The 17207-nt window shown below is 53.6% G+C and overlaps 3 protein-coding genes across 8 annotated transcripts in view; 1 reads left to right on the top strand and 2 right to left on the bottom strand.

Annotated features, from left to right (window-relative positions):
• The window catches only part of LOC143833796 (uncharacterized), a 39090-nt gene that overhangs the window by 11442 nt on the left and 10441 nt on the right, over positions 1 to 17207 (top strand). Inside the window, 2 exon segments of the mRNA XM_077330022.1 lie at positions 10716 to 10845; positions 11775 to 11900. Of these exon segments, the coding sequence (XP_077186137.1) occupies positions 10716 to 10845; positions 11775 to 11900 (256 nt within the window).
• Positions 650 to 17039, bottom strand: LOC143833930 (uncharacterized). Of its 5 annotated transcripts, none has more exons than XM_077330264.1 (7): positions 16787 to 17038; positions 15275 to 15513; positions 13255 to 13431; positions 13034 to 13136; positions 6147 to 6229; positions 4948 to 5074; positions 650 to 3938 (listed from the first exon to the last, which is right to left on the bottom strand). In XM_077330264.1, exons 2-7 carry the CDS (start codon positions 15356 to 15358, stop codon positions 1900 to 1902), a joined length of 2613 nt encoding a protein of 870 aa, XP_077186379.1. In that variant the 5' UTR covers positions 15359 to 15513; positions 16787 to 17038; the 3' UTR covers positions 650 to 1899. The 5 variants fall into 5 exon arrangements, with proteins under 5 accessions (XP_077186379.1, XP_077186382.1, XP_077186381.1 ...); XM_077330267.1 differs by having other exon boundaries at positions 13049 to 13136; XM_077330266.1 differs by lacking the exon at positions 16787 to 17038 and adding an exon at positions 16313 to 16480.
• LOC143834025 (uncharacterized) lies at positions 6238 to 12991 on the bottom strand. Of its 2 annotated transcripts, none has more exons than XM_077330525.1 (2): positions 10381 to 12985; positions 6238 to 7267 (listed from the first exon to the last, which is right to left on the bottom strand). In XM_077330525.1, the coding sequence occupies exon 1, from the start codon at positions 12198 to 12200 to the stop codon at positions 10422 to 10424; it is 1779 nt and encodes a 592-aa protein (XP_077186640.1). In that variant the 5' UTR covers positions 12201 to 12985; the 3' UTR covers positions 6238 to 7267; positions 10381 to 10421. The 2 variants fall into 2 exon arrangements, with proteins under 2 accessions (XP_077186640.1, XP_077186641.1); XM_077330526.1 differs by lacking the exon at positions 6238 to 7267 and having other exon boundaries at positions 10152 to 12736; positions 12854 to 12991.

Raw genomic sequence — 17207 nt, 5'->3', positions numbered from 1 at the left:
CGGATCCAGCCCCTGGGATTCCAGCTGACCCCCAGACTGTGGAGATCCGTCACTCCAGAGAACATGGCAGCTTCAGAGGGAGGTTCTGGCAGAAATCCCTTCTCAAAATCCTCTCCATAATCCCCACCCCCAATCTCCAGGGATGGTGACAAGTGGGGGGGGGCCCTTTTGGGACTTCTCCTGCCACTTTATTTATTTATTTGATTGTTTTGATTTTTATCCCACCACTCCCCGAAGGCTCGTGGTGGGTTACAGAAAAAATACATAAAATCCCCAATAAAACTACCCCTAAAAAAAGTTACATCACGTAGATTAAACCCCAAGATGGTTGCGATGAAACAAATTAAAAGAGCGCCCCCCCCCTACCTCCGGGGTAGATATGAGGCTTGAGTAGGGGAGGAGGCCGGAGAAAGCAGTCTGAGGAGAAGCGATACAAGGAGGGTGCGGATGGATGGACAGCCCCCCTCCCACCTTCTTGACTCGGAGGTGGAACTTTCCCTCCCAAATGAAATTACAAACATATAATAATAATAATTATTATTAATTTTATATCCTGCCCTTCCTTTGTCAGCTCAGGGGGGAAACATCAGGGTTTAAAAACATTCAGTTGCAAATACATTACCGTATTATAATCAAATATAGTCAAATATAAAGACAAAGTTCCACACCTTTTTTCTAGTTGACAGTTAATCCCTCAGAAAAAGCCGCTAGTTTCACTTGTATATTAGTGTTTAAAATGTTCTGGATTAATGAATGAATCTGTATCCAATTTTTTTCTTTTTTTTTTGGCTTTCTTGCACATCCACCATAAAAGTTCACATTTCTAACATACATTCAAAGCATTTTCAAACATTTTAAAACTAATTTATCTGGTGACATATACCAATGATATATTATTTTATGAAAAATCTTTTCAAGACTGGAGCTTAATGTATATTTTAACCCTTTCAGTTACATATTTTCCCATTGTTCCAGTTGTATATTATATCTATATGTATATTTGTCCATGTTATCAGATGTTTTCACTTGTTCAACCTCTGTCTCAAATTTCAACAAAAGTTTATACATCTTAGCAATAAAATGTCCATCATTTGTACAAAATTCTGTTTCCAATTCAGTTGTAGATTGTTCAGAAGCCTGTTATCGGCTTTAAACCTCACTAATAATTGTGCATAAAAGAACCACCAGCAGGACTGTCCTTCTGCCATCAACGCTTCTCTTGATTTCATTTTACATGCTACTTGGGAGAAGGCTACGATGTTAACCACTTATATTTAGTTATCATTTCTCATCTTAAAAAATGCATCTTATATTGGGAGCCTCAAAGGGGCTTCCAGACACAGTTAGGTTTGAACTTATTCCATATTCTCAAAATGGCATGGCTAATATACTGACTTTTAAAACCCACATTCACTGTAACTCTATCATACCACAAACTGGCACGACATCCAAATCTCTTGTTCTTTCCTACTGCTGGGGTGGTGGTATCTCTGATTCGGGTGGCAGCACTGCCCTTCACAAGCCACCTAACCACATCCCCAGAAGGGTTGAGGGTTAAAGGGCAGCGAAGGGCAAACTGGGAGCTGCCTCTTTCACCGTCCCTTCCCTTCCCAGCTGCAGTTATCTCCAAAACACCCAGCCAGGAGAGAGAGAGAGAGAGAGAGAGAGAGAGAGAGAGAGCGTGGCACCCTCTCGTCCCTTTGATCGAGAACCTCAGAGGAAAGCAAAACAAGCTTCACAAGGGCAGTTATCTCCCTAGCTCAGCAGTTCCCCTTATTCAGCTACGTCCCCAGACCCCTTGGCTAGACATCTTGCCCCCTTGCCCACTTGACACATTCTTCTATAAACAGGACAGGAACATTTTACCGAATTGTGAAAGCAACTAAAGTTGAAATTGGCTTATGAACTCAAGCTACTGACACTTAAGATGGTGTTTGCCTTGTTAATTTTGATGGCTTGCCTATCATGGCTTCTTTGGTGGCAAAAAAGACCTGAACTGCGACTGAAATCCTCTCCGCATTGTACGCATTTATATGGTTTCTCTCCTGTGTGGATCCTTCGGTGGGAAGTGAGGTGCGTCCTCTGACTAAAGCTCTTTCCACACTCAGAACACTGATGTGGTTTCTCTCCTGTGTGGACTTTTTGATGGGAAAAAAGACCCGAACTGTGACGAAAGCTCTTTCCACATTCAGAGCAATGATATGGTTTATCTTCCGAGTGGGTTCTTTGATGGGAAAACAGAGCTGAACTCTGACGGAAGCTCTTTCCACACTCAGAGCATCTATATGGTTTCTCCCCTGTGTGGATCCTTCGGTGGTACGTAAGGCTCAAGCGCCGACTAAAACTTTTCCCACAGTCAGAGCATTGATATGGTTTCTCCCCCGTGTGGTTTCTTTGATGGTAAGAAAGACCTGAAGTAGAACTGAAGCTTTTCCCACATTGTACACATTTATATGGCTTCTCTCCTGTGTGGATTTTTTTATGGGAAGAGAGACTCGAACATTGACGGAAGCTCTTTCCGCACTCATAGCACTGATATGGTTTCTCTTCTGAGTGGGTTCTTTGATGAGAAAAAAGACCTGAACTGTAGCAAAAGCTCTTTCCACATTCAGAGCATTTATAGGGTTTCTCACCTGTGTGGATCCTTTCATGGTAAGTAAGGCTCAGGCTCCGAGTAAAACTCTTTCCACACTCAGAGCATTGAAATGGTTTCTCCCCTGTGTGGATTCTTTGATGACAAGCAAGATCTCTGCTGTGAATGAAGCTCTTCCCACACTGGGGACATTTATATGGTTTCTCCATGGTGTGGATTTTTTGATGAGAGGCGAGATTTCCACTCTGAGAAAAGCTCCTTCCACAATCTGAGCATGTGTATGGTTTCTCTCCTGTGTGAATTCTTTGATGACAAGCAAGTTTTCTACTGTCCCTGAACATCTTACCACATTCCAAGCATGTATAAGGTTTCTCCCCTGTGTGGATTCTGTGGTGATAAGTAAGGCTCATGCTCCGAGTAAAACTTTTTCCACATTCAGAGCATTTATATGGTTTCTCTCCTGTGTGGATCAGCTGATGACGAACAAGTATTCCATTCTCCCTAAAGTTCTTTCCACATTCTGAGCATTTATATGGTTTCTCTCCTGTGTGGGTTCTCTGATGACAAGAAAGACCCGAACTGTCACGGAAGCTCTTTCCACATTCGGAGCATTGATACGGTTTCTCATCTGTGTGGATCTTTTCATGGTAAGTCAAGCTTGTGCTCCGACTAAAACTCTTTCCACACTCAGAGCAGCAATATGGTTTCTCTCCTGTGTGGATTCTTTGATGGGAAGTAAGTTTTCCACTGTCCCTGAAATTCTTTCCACACTCAGAGCATTTATATGGTTTCTCCCCTGTGTGGATTCTTTGATGGTAAGAAAGTCCTGAACTGTAACTGAAGCTCTTCCCACACTGGGGACATTGATATGGTTTCTCCATAGTGTGAATTTTTTTATGAGAGGCAAGATTTCCACTATGAGAGAATCTCTTTCCACAGTCTGAGCATTGATATGGTTTTTCTCCTGTGTGGATTCTTTGATGGGAAGAAAGAGCCCAATGTTGATGGAAGCTCTTTCCGCACTCTGAGCATTTGTGTGGCTTCTCTGCATGCCATCGTTTATGTAAATTAGGTAAGTTTTTGCTCTGACTGACACTCTTTGTATTCTCCAATGGTTGTGACAATTCCTCCCCATCTGGCATTCTCCGTTGCGTGCTAAGAGTTGAGCCAGCTAAGATGCCTGCATGCAAAGCAGATGACATCCCTTCCTTTCCTTTGTGACTTGCTTCTTGCTCTGTGATTTCATGGCACTCGGCACCTTCAGGACTAGGAGGTTCCTCCCTCCACCTCTGTTTGACTTCATTTTCCCTTCTTGGCCGTTCTTCGTGGCTCTTGTTCTCCTTCCCTGTAGAAATAAAGGGAGAAACCAACTGAATGGGAAATAAGACAAACCTGATGAACATATTCTGTATAACTGAAAATCTATGTAGAGAGACACCAATTCTTTCCATGGGTAATTCTGTGACACAGCTATTGTGTTGCTGGCATGAAGTCACAGTCCTCGAGGTCTCCCGTTCAAGGAAAACAGCTGGGCCGCAAGAGACCCTTTTCTGGATGAGTAACCTTTCCAACCAGAAACATAAGCGTAGTTCCGAAAGGGGGGCTCATCTTAAGAACAGGAGAGAAGCCATGTTGGATCAGGCCAGTTGCCTATCAGATCCAACACTCTGTGTCCCACAGTGGTCAAACCCCAGGGGCCAACAGGTGACCCACCAGCAGGGCCAGAACTCCAGAAGCCCTCCCACTCTTGCCCCCCCCCAGGAGATTCAGAACCCCATCTAGGGAGTGCCCCATCTAGGCCTTGTGGCTAAGAGTCACTCATGGGCCTCTGCTCTATCAGCCTGGCTAGCATGTTTTGGGACCACCCTGCCAAAAGGTCATTGCAGACCAAAAGCTAGCAGAACAGCTCTGGGCCCCAGGACAGGGAAGGGAAGCCCTGAATGGGAGAGTAGCTCTCTCGAGCGGCCCAACTTCCTCCAAAGGCAGATTAGGAACCAGCCTCTGACAGCTGAGTCTGGAAACTCCAAATGCAGCTTCTGTCCCTGTCTCTGTGAAGAGACCCAACCACCCTGTTTTCCGGGAAAAGGAGGATGTAGCGTTTTACGGCACAGGGATGGCTGGGAAGGGCTAACAGTGGTGCGTATCTAACCCTTGGAGGTCTTCACAGAGCAGGACTTTTCCCTTCCCCCTTCGTAGGGCACATCACCGGGGTCAGGAATCTTGTTCTTGGTTTTCAAGAAGGGCGCAGAGGCCAGAACTTGGGCGTGAAGGACAAGGGAGCAGGTAGAAACCACCATACCGTTGAGGCAATTCCTACGGTTAGTATCAGCTGCCGGCAGAGGGATGAGTCTTACCGAGAGAGGCCAGGTTTCCATAATTCTCCTCCATGACTTCCCTGTACAGGGCCCTTTGGCCTGGGTCCAGCAGAGCCCACTCCTCTTCTGAGAAATCCACAGACACGTCTTCAAAGGTCACCCAGCCCTGAAAGAAGGAGGAAACATAATCCCTTAATCAATCCGGCCAGAGTCCACGAGGACCATGAGCCAGGACTTCTCCTGCAGGAATCAGATAAAGCTTTTCCCCCTGTGTTGCTCAGGGCCATTCTTGTGGGCAGTTCAGAAAGAAGCCAATGGGTAGAGATCCTTTCAGCCACACAGGCAGATATGAAGGGGGCAGAGCTACGTGGTGCTACACAAAGAGGCAGCTTCCTTATTAGCTGGGGGAACTGGCAGAGGAGACAAAGCGAGAGGTGGTAACCGGGAGTCTTCAGGGATTGTTTCCTCAAGAGAGCCCTCAAAAGAAACCAGCTTTGGTTCATCAAAAAACCTAATCAGTTTATTATGGTTATTGACCACTAACAGTACAGATATAAGGAGAGAGTAAATTAGTAGTAAATCAGCAAGCAGTAACAAGTATGCAGCATGATGATGAAGACTGGATGGTTCTTTCCTAGAAAAACAAAATCAGTCCTTTGGGTTCAATTGTTGTTCACAAAAACATGGGGGGGAATAAAAATGTTAAGGGTAGTGATTAATGGCAGATGCTTTCCCATTGTTGCTAGTCCCATCTGTTTCCACTGTCTCTTGGGACTAGCAACAAGTCTCTTTTAATTACTTCTTTCCATAACTGGTACTATAGATGTACATGACCTTGTGAGTACCATACGGGAAAAGCTGTCAGGTTTGGTAAATACTTAATTAGGGTAAATTGGTGAGGAGAAGTGAGAGTGATTGTTGGACATTAAACAATAGGTTCCCGGTAGACTTATTGTCCTAAATTATGCATTTCCCTGGAGTGGGTAGAAGCTTGTTAGTGGATTAGCCGTGCTTTCCCACCCTACTAGACTATAGGTCCAGACCTGTCTCCGGTTGGCATCCATTTTAGTGTCATTTTGGGCCAGGCAGTGAGTTGCTTGTGAAATCTGAAATGATCTCAGAGGAAGGGTGTTTATGGTTTTCCATCTAGACACTACCCCTCCATGAGAGGAGGGGTCTGACTGCTAACAGTGGGGTCTCCCACCCATCCCCCGCCTCCTTACAGGCTCCTCCCCTACCTGATCCATCTGCACAGAAGGTGTCTCTGCTCCATCACAATGAAGGAAAGCCCCAGAATTCGCATCCAACACCCTTCCAGCGCCTGTGGGGGAGACAAGGGGGGGCGGGAAGATGTTTGGTCTGCTCATCCCCTGGCCCAACCCCAGACACTGGTCTTCACCTTGGAAGCCCCCAACAACTACAGAGCTTATATTCTCCCCCAAGGGTATCCTTGCCCAAGAAAGACACAGAGAGACTAGCCCTCATTGAGTTTAGAGAGAACAAGCTTTCTTTTGCTGCAGCTCCTCCCCCCTTTGGCCCTCGTCCCCCCCCAGAAGTTAAATTGGCTCCCCCCCCCATAGACAGAACAGAGGACGCTAAATTGACAGCAGTTAACAAAGAGCAAGGATTGAGACTCACAAAACAGAGGGCTGTCAGACGTACAGGAAACTCACAACAAAACTTATCCAAAAGAAAAGAGTTTTATTGATTAGCACTATACGCATTGGACTGAAAGTCAAATCTGACCAGAGGCCAGATTTGCCCCAGCTTATCAATACATTTCTCCCGCCCAAAACTTGACAGTTCCCAAGAGGGGGGGGTAGGAGAGAAAAGACATGTGTGTTAAAACAACAGGATTCCATCTCTCAGCCTTGAGAGAGGTGACAACAACCCTGGGAGCCCACAACATGATAAGGTTAACATAACATCGCTATTCTACTTTATAGCTTACAAAACTACAAGGCCAAGACAAGCAGGCGCCAGGGCCCATCAAGCAATATAACTGACATGGAGGAACTCAGGCTAATTTATGACAGAGATTCTACAATCCTGACATTCCTCCGCACTAAAACTAACTCACTCCCCCAATCAGCCGGCATCTACCGGACGAGGACAATCAGGGAATGCTCGATGGAAAGCTCGGAGGAGGCGGGGCGCCTTCACATTCCCGGCCTCAACCCACTCTTTGTCTCCAGAGGGAAAATCTTTCCAATCAACCAAGTACTGGAGGCGACCCTTATGCAGACGAGAGTCCAATATCTGGTTCACTTCATAGTGGGTGTCTTTGTCGATGTAAATCGGTACCGGTGTAGCTGGGGGAGGGTGCCATTCGTCCGGGACAGGAGCTCTCCGCAGCAGGCTGGAATGAAAAACCGGATGCACATTCCTATAAGTCTTGGGCAAAGCAAGTTCCACTGTTACAGCATTGATTAATTTAATCACTTTAAATGGGCCCACATATTTTGGGCCCAGCTTCTTAGATTTCTGTTGACAACGCAAATTCTTAGTGGACAAATAGGCCAAGTCTCCCACTTTCCAGTCTGGTGCAGGCACCCGTTTTTTATCTGCCTGGGTTTTATAGGCATGCTTCGCCCCTTTGAGGCTGGCAACTATTTCTGGCCACCCAGCACTGATGGAGGCAGCCCACTTAGTAATGTCAGGAACTTCGGTGGAGCAAAGGTCCCAGGTGGGTGCTGCCACCAGATCGGTCCCATACACCACCTTGAAGGGGGATACACCCGTCGAGGCGTGGGCCCCATTGTTGTAGGCAAACTCAGCGAGTGGCAATAAAGACACCCAGTCATCTTGCTGATGATTGATGAAGCAACGCAAGTACTGTTCCAAAATCTGGTTGACCCTCTCGGTCTGGCCATTCGACTCGGGGTGATAGCCTGAGGTGAGGGCTTGCTCTATGCCTAACAGCCTCAGGAGCTCCCGCCAGAACTTGGCAACGAACTGGGGGCCCCGATCCGTCAGGACACGTGTCGGGATCCCGTGCAGACGTACCACGTGGTTAATAAACATCGAGGCCAATTTCGCTGCAGTAGGCAAAGCTGAGCATGGGATAAAATGAGCCTGTTTCGAAAAGGCATCTACTACCACCCAAATGACAGTCTTTCCATGGCTGGGGGGTAAGTCCGTAATAAAATCCATAGTGACATCGGACCAGGGCCGAGAGGGAGTGGGCTGGGGTTGCAATAGTCCCTTCTTTTTACCCCCAGCAGGTTTCGAGGTGATACAAGTGGGGCACCCTTGCACATACTTCTCCACATCTCTGCGCAAAGTAGGCCACCAATATTGTCTCCTGACCAGATGTAGGGTTTTCACAAACCCAAAATGTCCAGCTGTTTTTGCATCGTGGCAAAGTTTCAAAACCTCACTCCTGGCCGCAGCTGGGACGAAAAGCCGCTCGCCTTTGAAAAAGAGCCCCCCTTTCTCAATCAGATCGGGGCGGAGGGAGCAAAATTCCAAGTCCTGTGATAACTCCTTCTGGACCCAACCCCCTGGGATGGGTGTTACCGGTTTCGTGTGACTACGCGTCACCGCGGCCATCCCCAGTTGGGCGGGGGTGAATACCGTGTCCACCAATGGGTCTCGTTTGCTGTTGTACTGGGGCAGGCGCGACAGGGCGTCTGCTAGAAAGTTCATTTTGCCAGGCAGATGTTTAAGGGAGAAGTTGAAGCGAGCAAAAAACTCCGCCCACCTCATCTGTTTTGCTGAAAGCGAGCGGGGCTGCTTGAGCGCCTGGAGGTTTTTATGATCTGTCCAGACCACAAATGGCACTGCGGATCCCTCTAACCAATGCCGCCAAGTGGAAAGAGCCAATTTGACAGCCGCCGCTTCCTTTTCCCAAATGGCCCAGTTTCGTTCTGCCCCAGAGAATTTCTTAGAAAGATAGGCCAGCGGGTGCAATTTCCCATCCTCCCCCTCTTGGAGGATCACGGCCCCCATTGCCACGTCCGAGGAATCTACTTGCACCGTGAATTGCTTGGATGGGTCAGCATGGGCCAGCACCGGTTCGGACGTGAACAACAATTTTAGTCTGTCAAACGCGTCTTGGCATGGGGGTGTCCACTGGAGAGGTGCCCCTGGACGGGTAGCTGTCTTCCCCCCTTGTTTGGTCTTTAACAAATCAGTGAGAGGCAATGCTACTTTGGCAAAATTGGGGATAAAGGTTCTGTAGAAATTAGCGAACCCTAAGAAACTTTGCAATTGCCTCCTAGTACGGGGAGGTTCCCACGCTAGTAGGTCCCGTACCTTGCCCGGGTCCATTTCAATCCCAGCTTGGGAGACGCGGAAACCCAGAAACTCTACCGCCTTTTGGTGGAACTCGCATTTTGACAGCTTAGCAAACAACTGGTGCTCCCTCAAGCGGCGGAGCACTTCACGGACCAGGTTAACATGACTCTCAACATTTTCTGAATACACAAGAATATCATCAATATACACCAACACCCCTTGGTACAATAAATCATGCATAATTTCATTAATCATATTCATGAACACGCCCGGAGCGCCGGCGAGGCCGAACGGCATTACGGTGTACTCGAACTGCCCCAGGGGCGTGTTAAATGCCGTTAAATATTCGTGTCCCTTCTTTATTCGAACCCGGTAATAGGCTTCTCTTAAATCCAGTTTCGTGAAAATTCGCGCCTTCCCCAAGTGGCCTAATAAGTCTTTTATCAGGGGAAGTGGGTAGGCGTTGCAAGTGGAGACTGCGTTCAACCCCCGGTAGTCGGTGCACAAACGCAGAGAACCGTCTTTTTTCTTTACAAAGAGAACCGGGGCCGCCAAGGACGAGGTGGCCGGCTTAATGAAGCCCCTCGCCAAGTTTTTGTCCAAAAATTCCCTAAGCTCCGCCATTTCCCGCGGGCTCATTGAATAAAGCTTGGCTTTCGGGAGGGGCTCCCCTTTTTTCAATTCAATCGCACAGTCAGTCTTACGGTGGGGGGGAAGTTGGTTGCACTCCACCTCCGCGAACACATCAGCAAAGTCCCGGTACTCGGCGGGGAGCGCTGCCCCCCCGGATCCTAGCGCGGCCACAACCCCTGCCCTCGGGGGACTCCGTGCCCGCGCGTGCTGCTCGCAAGCGGGCGAGGTGAACTCTACTGTCCCTTCTTTCCATTTCACTAGGGGATCGTGTTCCTTTAGCCAATCCAGCCCCAACACACAAGGGAAGGCAGAGTGGGGGGCCACCAAAGGCTGGATCTGCTCCCAATGTTTTTTTATGTCCAAGTCCATCGGGCGCGTTTTCACCGTGGCTTCCCCCCCCGGGGCACATTTCCCATCTAATTGGGTGATTGGCAAGGGTTCTTTCAGTGGCACTCTTCCCACCCCCAGAGTCTCGGCCAGCGCTGGGCTCACTAACGACTGGGTACACCCGGAGTCCACGATACACCGGACACCCACTGTCTTCCCCGACTTGGGGTTGGAGAGATTGGCAGGTAGAAGCAGCAAGGGGGAATCACTCACCGCGCGTTTGCCCCTTTCGGCGGCCTGCTGGCGGGGCGCCTTTACAGCAGACCGTCCTCGTTTCCCGACTGCACCTCGGCTTGGTCCCCATCCTCCGGTTCGCTACCATCCTCCGAGTCTTCCACTACCGGTGCAGCAGCCACCGGCACCAGCAGAGACTTGGCGCTTTTCTTTGGAGCGGCTTTCTTGGAGGGCTGGGCTTTCGGGGGGAGGCTGCTCACTGCTCTCGATGTCGATCCCCCCTTGGACGGGCATTGAGCGAGGAAATGCCCCGCTTGGCCGCAGCCCAAGCATAGACCTTTCTCCATGCGCCGGGTGCGCTCCGTCGGCTCCAGTTTCGCGCGGGGCTTGACTTTCGCCGGGGTGGATGTCTTCGCCACGGTTTTCCCCGCCAAAACTTGGATCATCGAGGCTCGCTCCAAGCGGTTCTCCATCTCCCCCGCCAGTTGGACCCATCCGTCGACGGTAAGCGGGTCTTCCAGCAGGAGGCATTTATCCGCCAGGGTGGGATCGAGGCCCCCCACAAACGCCAGCACGCGTTGGGGTTCGGTCCAATCTGGCACCGAGGACGCCAGCTCTTTAAATTCCCTGGCGTACTCCACCACTGACAACTTTCCTTGGCGGTGAGCCCTGAGTTTCTTCTCCGCCGTCTCCCGTTCAAACGGCTCCACATACATCTGGCGCATGGCTCGCAGGAAGTGGTTGTAGTTACGGATGGCTTGGGGATGGTAACGGTACAGGTCCAGGAACCATTTGGAAGCCTTGCCTTCCAGGGCTTGCCCCACGAAGCGCACCCGCTCGGCGTCGTCATGGAACGTAAAACCCATGTCCATCATATAGGCCTGGAGATGCACTAGGAACGTAGGAAATTCTGCGGGGTTCCCCGAAAACTTGGCCTTGAATTTATAGGTGCTCCGCATCTCTACTCCACGGAGGTGGGGCGGTAGGCGCCCTGGGCCCCATTCCGCCGGCGCCGGAGCTGGGACCAGGGGTCTTGCCCCCCGGCCGATGCCTCGTCCTCGTCCCGCCGCCACTCTCGCGCGCTCAGCCACCCTGGCCGCCTCGGCAGCCCGCGCGGCCGCCGCCGCTGCCTCTCGCGCCGCTGCAGCTGCCGCCGCCTCGGCTCCCGCAACGTCCGCCGCCGCCGCCGCTGCTGCTGCCGCCGCCGCTGCTTCGGCGTCTCCGTCCGCGCCGTCGCCACCGGCCCCGTCGCCTCCGGCTCCGTCGCCACCAGCACCACCCGCGTCGTCTTGCTCCTCGTCTTCGTTCTCCCTTTCCCTCTGCGCTCTTGCTCGCGCCGCAGCCTCCGCCTCGATCTCCAGCTGCGCTCTGGCTCTGGCCACCGCTTCAGCATCCGCTGCGGATTGTGTGTCCGCCATGCCGTGCTCCCGCAGGGCAAGCCCACCGCTCACCCTGCGCCCGCTGGTACCGGGTGCACCACCACCAAGCACTTCCTTCAGCAGGCGCTGTGTCCGGCGTTTTTCCTCCGGATCCAATCGACCCGAAAGGTCCTGCAGCCAGTTGGTCACCCTGTCCAGCTTAAACTGCAAGTCCTGCGTCTCACCCACAGGCTCCAGTCCGTAGCTAGGCAGTGCCAGGTGCTCCGGCCACACTTCGTCCCCAGTAGGGCGGTCGTACCTCGATAATCGCCTACGTTGGGTGACGTGTCGTTCCAAAAATTCCTCGGGCCCCGGGGTTACTCCCGAGATTGCCCTCAGCATGCCCGAGCTGTACGGCCCCGCACTGGCACCGTCGCCCTGGGAAAGGTCCCAATCCAGGCCCTCTCCCTGCTCGGAAAAAGTATGTCCCTCGCCCTGCATTGTTGCAGGTGAAAGGAGTTGTGAGATTTGACTTGATGTCAGACGTACAGGAAACTCACAACAAAACTTATCCAAAAGAAAAGAGTTTTATTGATTAGCACTATACGCATTGGACTGAAAGTCAAATCTGACCAGAGGCCAGATTTGCCCCAGCTTATCAATACATTTCTCCCGCCCAAAACTTGACAGTTCCCAAGAGGGGGGGGGTAGGAGAGAAAAGACATGTGTGTTAAAACAACAGGATTCCATCTCTCAGCCTTGAGAGAGGTGACAACAACCCTGGGAGCCCACAACATGATAAGGTTAACATAACATCGCTATTCTACTTTATAGCTTACAAAACTACAAGGCCAAGACAAGCAGGCGCCAGGGCCCATCAAGCAATATAACTGACATGGAGGAACTCAGGCTAATTTATGACAGAGATTCTACAATCCTGACAAGGGCCTAAAACCAAGATCAGCACACCCCTGGCAGCTTAACGAACAAAAGGTAAACGCCCCTCTTGAGTCTCAGAAACAGACGCATCAATTCCCCTGTGAAAAGTAGAAAGGGAACGAATTTCCTCCCTGCCTCAGCCGCTGGAAGTAAATTCTCCCCGAGAGAACTGCTGGGAGGGAATAACTGAAATGGAGAAATTATTCTCTGTATACCTTTCGTATTCTGCTCCCTTAGCGAGAACGTTGCCTCGTCCCTCTGCCGCCTGCCCAGCATCCCCAGCCCTGCTTTGGACTCACAACAGCAGACCCTGTTAAGGGTGGGAGAAACCCCAGGAGAACAGCAGCCCCAGGGGAAGGAAGACCCCCCCTCCCACCCCCCACCCCCCTCCTCACCCAGCCAAGGGGCACCTCCGTCCCTCTCCTGTTCCACCTGGCAGGGGGGGTTTCCCTGCCCACGGACTGCCGGCTTCCGCTCCGCTCCTCCTCCCAGCGGCCCCTGAAAGAGCAGAGAAGGAGGGGGAGGGGGAAGGGTTAGAAAAGGGAGCAGGGCGCATGGTCAGGCCCATGAAGGCCTTTGTGCACCTTTTCTGCCCTCGGGGAGGAAAGTCTCTCACCGGCTCTTCCCACTCGGTGACGTTCTCTGCCTGGGATCCTTCTGCCTGGGATCCTTCTGCCTGGGATCCTTCTGCCTGGGATCCTTCTGCCTGGGAACTGGTCTCCTGCTTCACCCCACAAAAGGACAGTCTCTGCCAAGGGGCTGCCGGGGCCTCCTCTGCTTCTTCCGATGGCCCCTGAAATGGCAGAGAAGAACCGGGGAGGGGGTTAGGAGAGGAAGGGTCCTGGTAGACGCCTGGCCAAGAGGGAAGCACAGGCTCTTTCATGGGGATTTCCTGAAAAGGGCTCAGATGAGGCTAAAGAAGCTGAAATTTAATCCTGACAAAGTCCTCTGGATCAGGAGGAAGCCACACCAGGGCCTTCAGGAGTTACTGGCCTTGGATGAGGCTACACTCCCTTGGCAAGGGGGGATTGCGGCTGGGCTGGGCTGCTGGACACAAGTGGCAGCTGGACTCCAGAACACCTTCAAACTGCTGTGGCCACTGGTAAATTCCTGGTTCTGTCAGATTTGGCCACTGAGATCCATAAGAACATCAGAGGGGCTCGGCTGGGTCAGGCCAGGGAGGGTCCCTCCAGTCCAGCCTCCCGTCTCACCCAGGGGCCAGCCAGTTCCTCTGCAGGGCCAGCCACAGGGCAGAGAGGCCGAGGCCTTCCCCTGAGAAGACCCTCAGAAGAGCCCTGCTGAGTCAGACCAGTGAAGGTCCCTCCAGTCCAGCCTCCCGTCTCACCCATGGGCCAGCCACTTCCTCTGCAGGGCCAGCCACAGGGCAGAGAGGCCAAGGCCTTCCCCTGAGAAGACCCTCAGAAGAGCCCTGCTGGGTCAGGCCAGGGAGGGCCCCTCCAGTCCAGCCTCCCGTCTCCCCCAGGGGCCAGCCAGTTCCTCTGCAGGGCCAGCCACAGGGCAGAGAGGCCGAGGCCTTCCCCTGAGAAGACCCTCAGAAGAGCCCTGCTGGGTCAGGCCAGGGAGGGTCCCTCCAGTCCAGCCTCCCGTCTCCCCCAGGGGCCAGCCAGTTCCTCTGCAGGGCCAGCCACAGGGCAGAGAGGCCGAGGCCTTCCCCTGAGAAGACCCTCAGAAGAGCCCTGCTGGGTCAGGCCAGGGAGGGTCCCTCCAGTCCAGCCTCCCGTCTCAGCCAGGGGCCAGCCAGTTCCTCTGCAGGGCCAGCCACAGGGCAGGGAGGCCGAGGCCTTCCCCTGAGAAGACCCTCAGAAGAGCCCTGCTGGGTCAGGCCAGGGAGGGTCCCTCCAGTCCTGCCTCCCGTCTCCCCCAGGGGCCAGCCAGTTCCTCTGCAGGGCCAGCCACAGGACAGAGAGGCCGAGGCCTTCCCCTGAGAAGACCCTCAGGAGAGCCCTGCTGGGTCAGTCCAGCCTCCCATCTCACCCAGGGGCCAGCCAGTTCCTCTGCAGGGCCAGCCACAGGGCAGAGAGGCCGAGGCCTTCCCCTGAGAAGACCCTTAGAAGAGCCCTGCTGGGTCAGGCCAGGGAGGGTCCCTCCAGTCCAGCCTCCCGTCTCTCCCAGGGTCCAGCCAGTTCCTCTGCAGGGCCAGCCACAGGGCAGAGAGGCCGAGGCCTTCCCCTGAGGAGACCCTCAGAAGAGCCCTGCTGGGTCAGGCCAGGGAGGGTCCCTCCAGTCCAGCCTCCCGTCTCACCCAGGGGCCAGACAGTTCCTCTGCAGGGCCAGCCACAGGGCAGAGAGGCCGAGGCCTTCCCCTGAGAAGACCCTCAGAAGAGCCCTGCTGGGTCAGGCCAGGGAGGGTCCCTCCAGTCCAGCCTCCTGTCTCACCCAGGGGCCAGCCAGTTCCTCTGCAGGGCCAGCCACAGGGCAGAGAGGTTCCATGAGGTAGAAAGGCAGCTAATAAAGGTTTTAAAGCTGTGAGGGAGGGAGGGAGGGAGGGAGGGAGGGAGGGAGGAAGGAAGGAAGGAAGGAAGGAAGGAAGGAAGGAAGGAAGGAAGGCCTTTGAGGAGAAAGGCGTATGAGCAGAGCCTCTCCCACCTTTTCTGGCCTTGGGGGAACTCCCTCACCTGGTCCTCCGGCTTCACTGGCTCGGCCTGGCTCAGGAGGAATCCTTCGGCCTCCCGCCCACGTCCTCCAGCCCCGCTCTGCATCGCTGGGGACGCAGCAGTCAGGATCTCCCCGTTCTTCTGCCGGTTTCCTTCTCAGGGGGAGGGAGAGCAGAACCGGTGCAAGGCCCAGAAGAGGGTTCTGGGAGCATCAGGGGACCCCCTCCGGTCTGATGACGGCAAGGCGTGGAGACTCCTCTCTGCAGGGAAAAGAGGGAGCCCCTTTGTCAGACGCCTGCAGACAGAGGCCGTCCCTGGATGGAGAGAAACAGGTCCTGCAAGGCCAGGCCCAAGATCCGCCTCATCCGGCACCTTTTACTCACAGGGTGACCTAATGCCTCTGGGACATGCGGCTGCCCGGCAAGAAGGGAACAGGATTCCCCTGTGGCTGCCGCCCCCCTCGCCACAGCTGATCTTCACAGGTATCCTGCTCCTGAATATGGAGGCTCCACTTAGCCACTGATACGTCTGTCCCTCATGAAAGTGAGGTCCCATCCCAATACCACATTCCAAGCATCCATTTAGTGCTGTGTGGAGAACTTCCCCCTCTCTTTTCTTTACCTGCTTCATTAGGTAAGGTCAAGTTCTGCCAGGGAGAGAGAAGATTCATTCTATTACTGTGCAATTTCGTGTCCCCTTCCTGGGTGCCCATCATCTTCCAGGGTCCCGCCTCTCCTCCAGGGCTCTGGACCAATCCTTGTGACTTTGGCTTCATGCCAATCCGAGTGCCGGCCAGCCAATCAGAGCCCAGGGGACCCACGGGAGGGGAGGAGCTGAGCCGCCTGGGTATAAAGGGCAGGACAGAGCATCTCCCCCCCCCCCAGAGGGGCTTGGGGGGCTCCGGGAAGAGCCTCCATTGAGGCCGGACTGTCCCAAGGAGGATTCCTGTCCCTCCTGGGCTCCATCCCAGGGAAACCTCCTCAGTGTGGGGTGGGGGGGGGTCAGGGGGGCTCAACCCTGCTCAGGGCCAAGTCAAAGGGGGGGGCTGATTTCACCCACCTTCCTGCAGATCTTGCAGCCGTCATCATTATTATTATTAATTATTATTATTATTATTAATTTCGATTTAATTTAATGTGTTGGTCACCCCTCTCTGACCACAGCCTCGGGGCGGCTAACAGCCTTTCAAAAAACCCGAACTCGGAGGAAGCGCCCTCCGCAATGGGCGGCCTGAAAGTCGAATCAATGAAATCAATGAAGAATCGTCCTCGTCCGCGTCCTTTAAATGCCTGTGGGCCCCTCCCCCTCGCGGGGGGGGGGGAAACCCGCAATAATGACCTGCTCGCGTGAGCCCCAGTGCTAAACCCCGAAGCCCCGATTCCCCGGGGGGGGGCGGGGGGCAGCAAAGCCTCCGGCGCAGAAACCACACCGGGAACGGAGGGGGGGGGTTCAGCTCTACCCTCAACGGGCATGCCCCCCCCATTTGAGCCCCCCACGCATTGCATCCCCCCCCCCCATGCATCCCCAGCTCACCGGATCTGCGGGCGGGGAAGTCGGGCTGAGGCGCGGAGCAAAGGCGGCTTTCCAGGAGGAGGAGGCGGACGGGGGGGAGGTCTGGGCGGGCTGGCAGGAAGTGACCCCCCCCCGGCAGCCTCTCTAGGAGCTCAGCCTCGCCCCCCTTAACCCTCGGGGCGCAGTTCTGCGGGAAGCAAACGGGGGGGGGGGCTTGCCTGTGGACCCCCCCCCATGGCAAGTCTGCGAGGTTCCCGCTGCTCTGAGCTGCGCTTTTGTTCTCCGCGCAAAAAGTCAAGGGGGGGAAACTGACCTCCGAGGGGAGGGGAGGGGAGGGTCGAGTCACTGCTGGTGGGGGGGGGGGCTGGGCCGGAGGAAGAGGACCCCCCCCCAGCCCAGCCCAGCCCAGCAGGGGCTCCTACCCCGGGATGGGCGCGGCAGC

Source organism: Paroedura picta, chromosome 3 (genome assembly GCF_049243985.1).
Source record: "Paroedura picta isolate Pp20150507F chromosome 3, Ppicta_v3.0, whole genome shotgun sequence".
Classification (NCBI taxonomy): domain Eukaryota; kingdom Metazoa; phylum Chordata; class Lepidosauria; order Squamata; family Gekkonidae; genus Paroedura; species Paroedura picta.
This window is presented reverse-complemented; position numbering and strand designations above follow the sequence as displayed.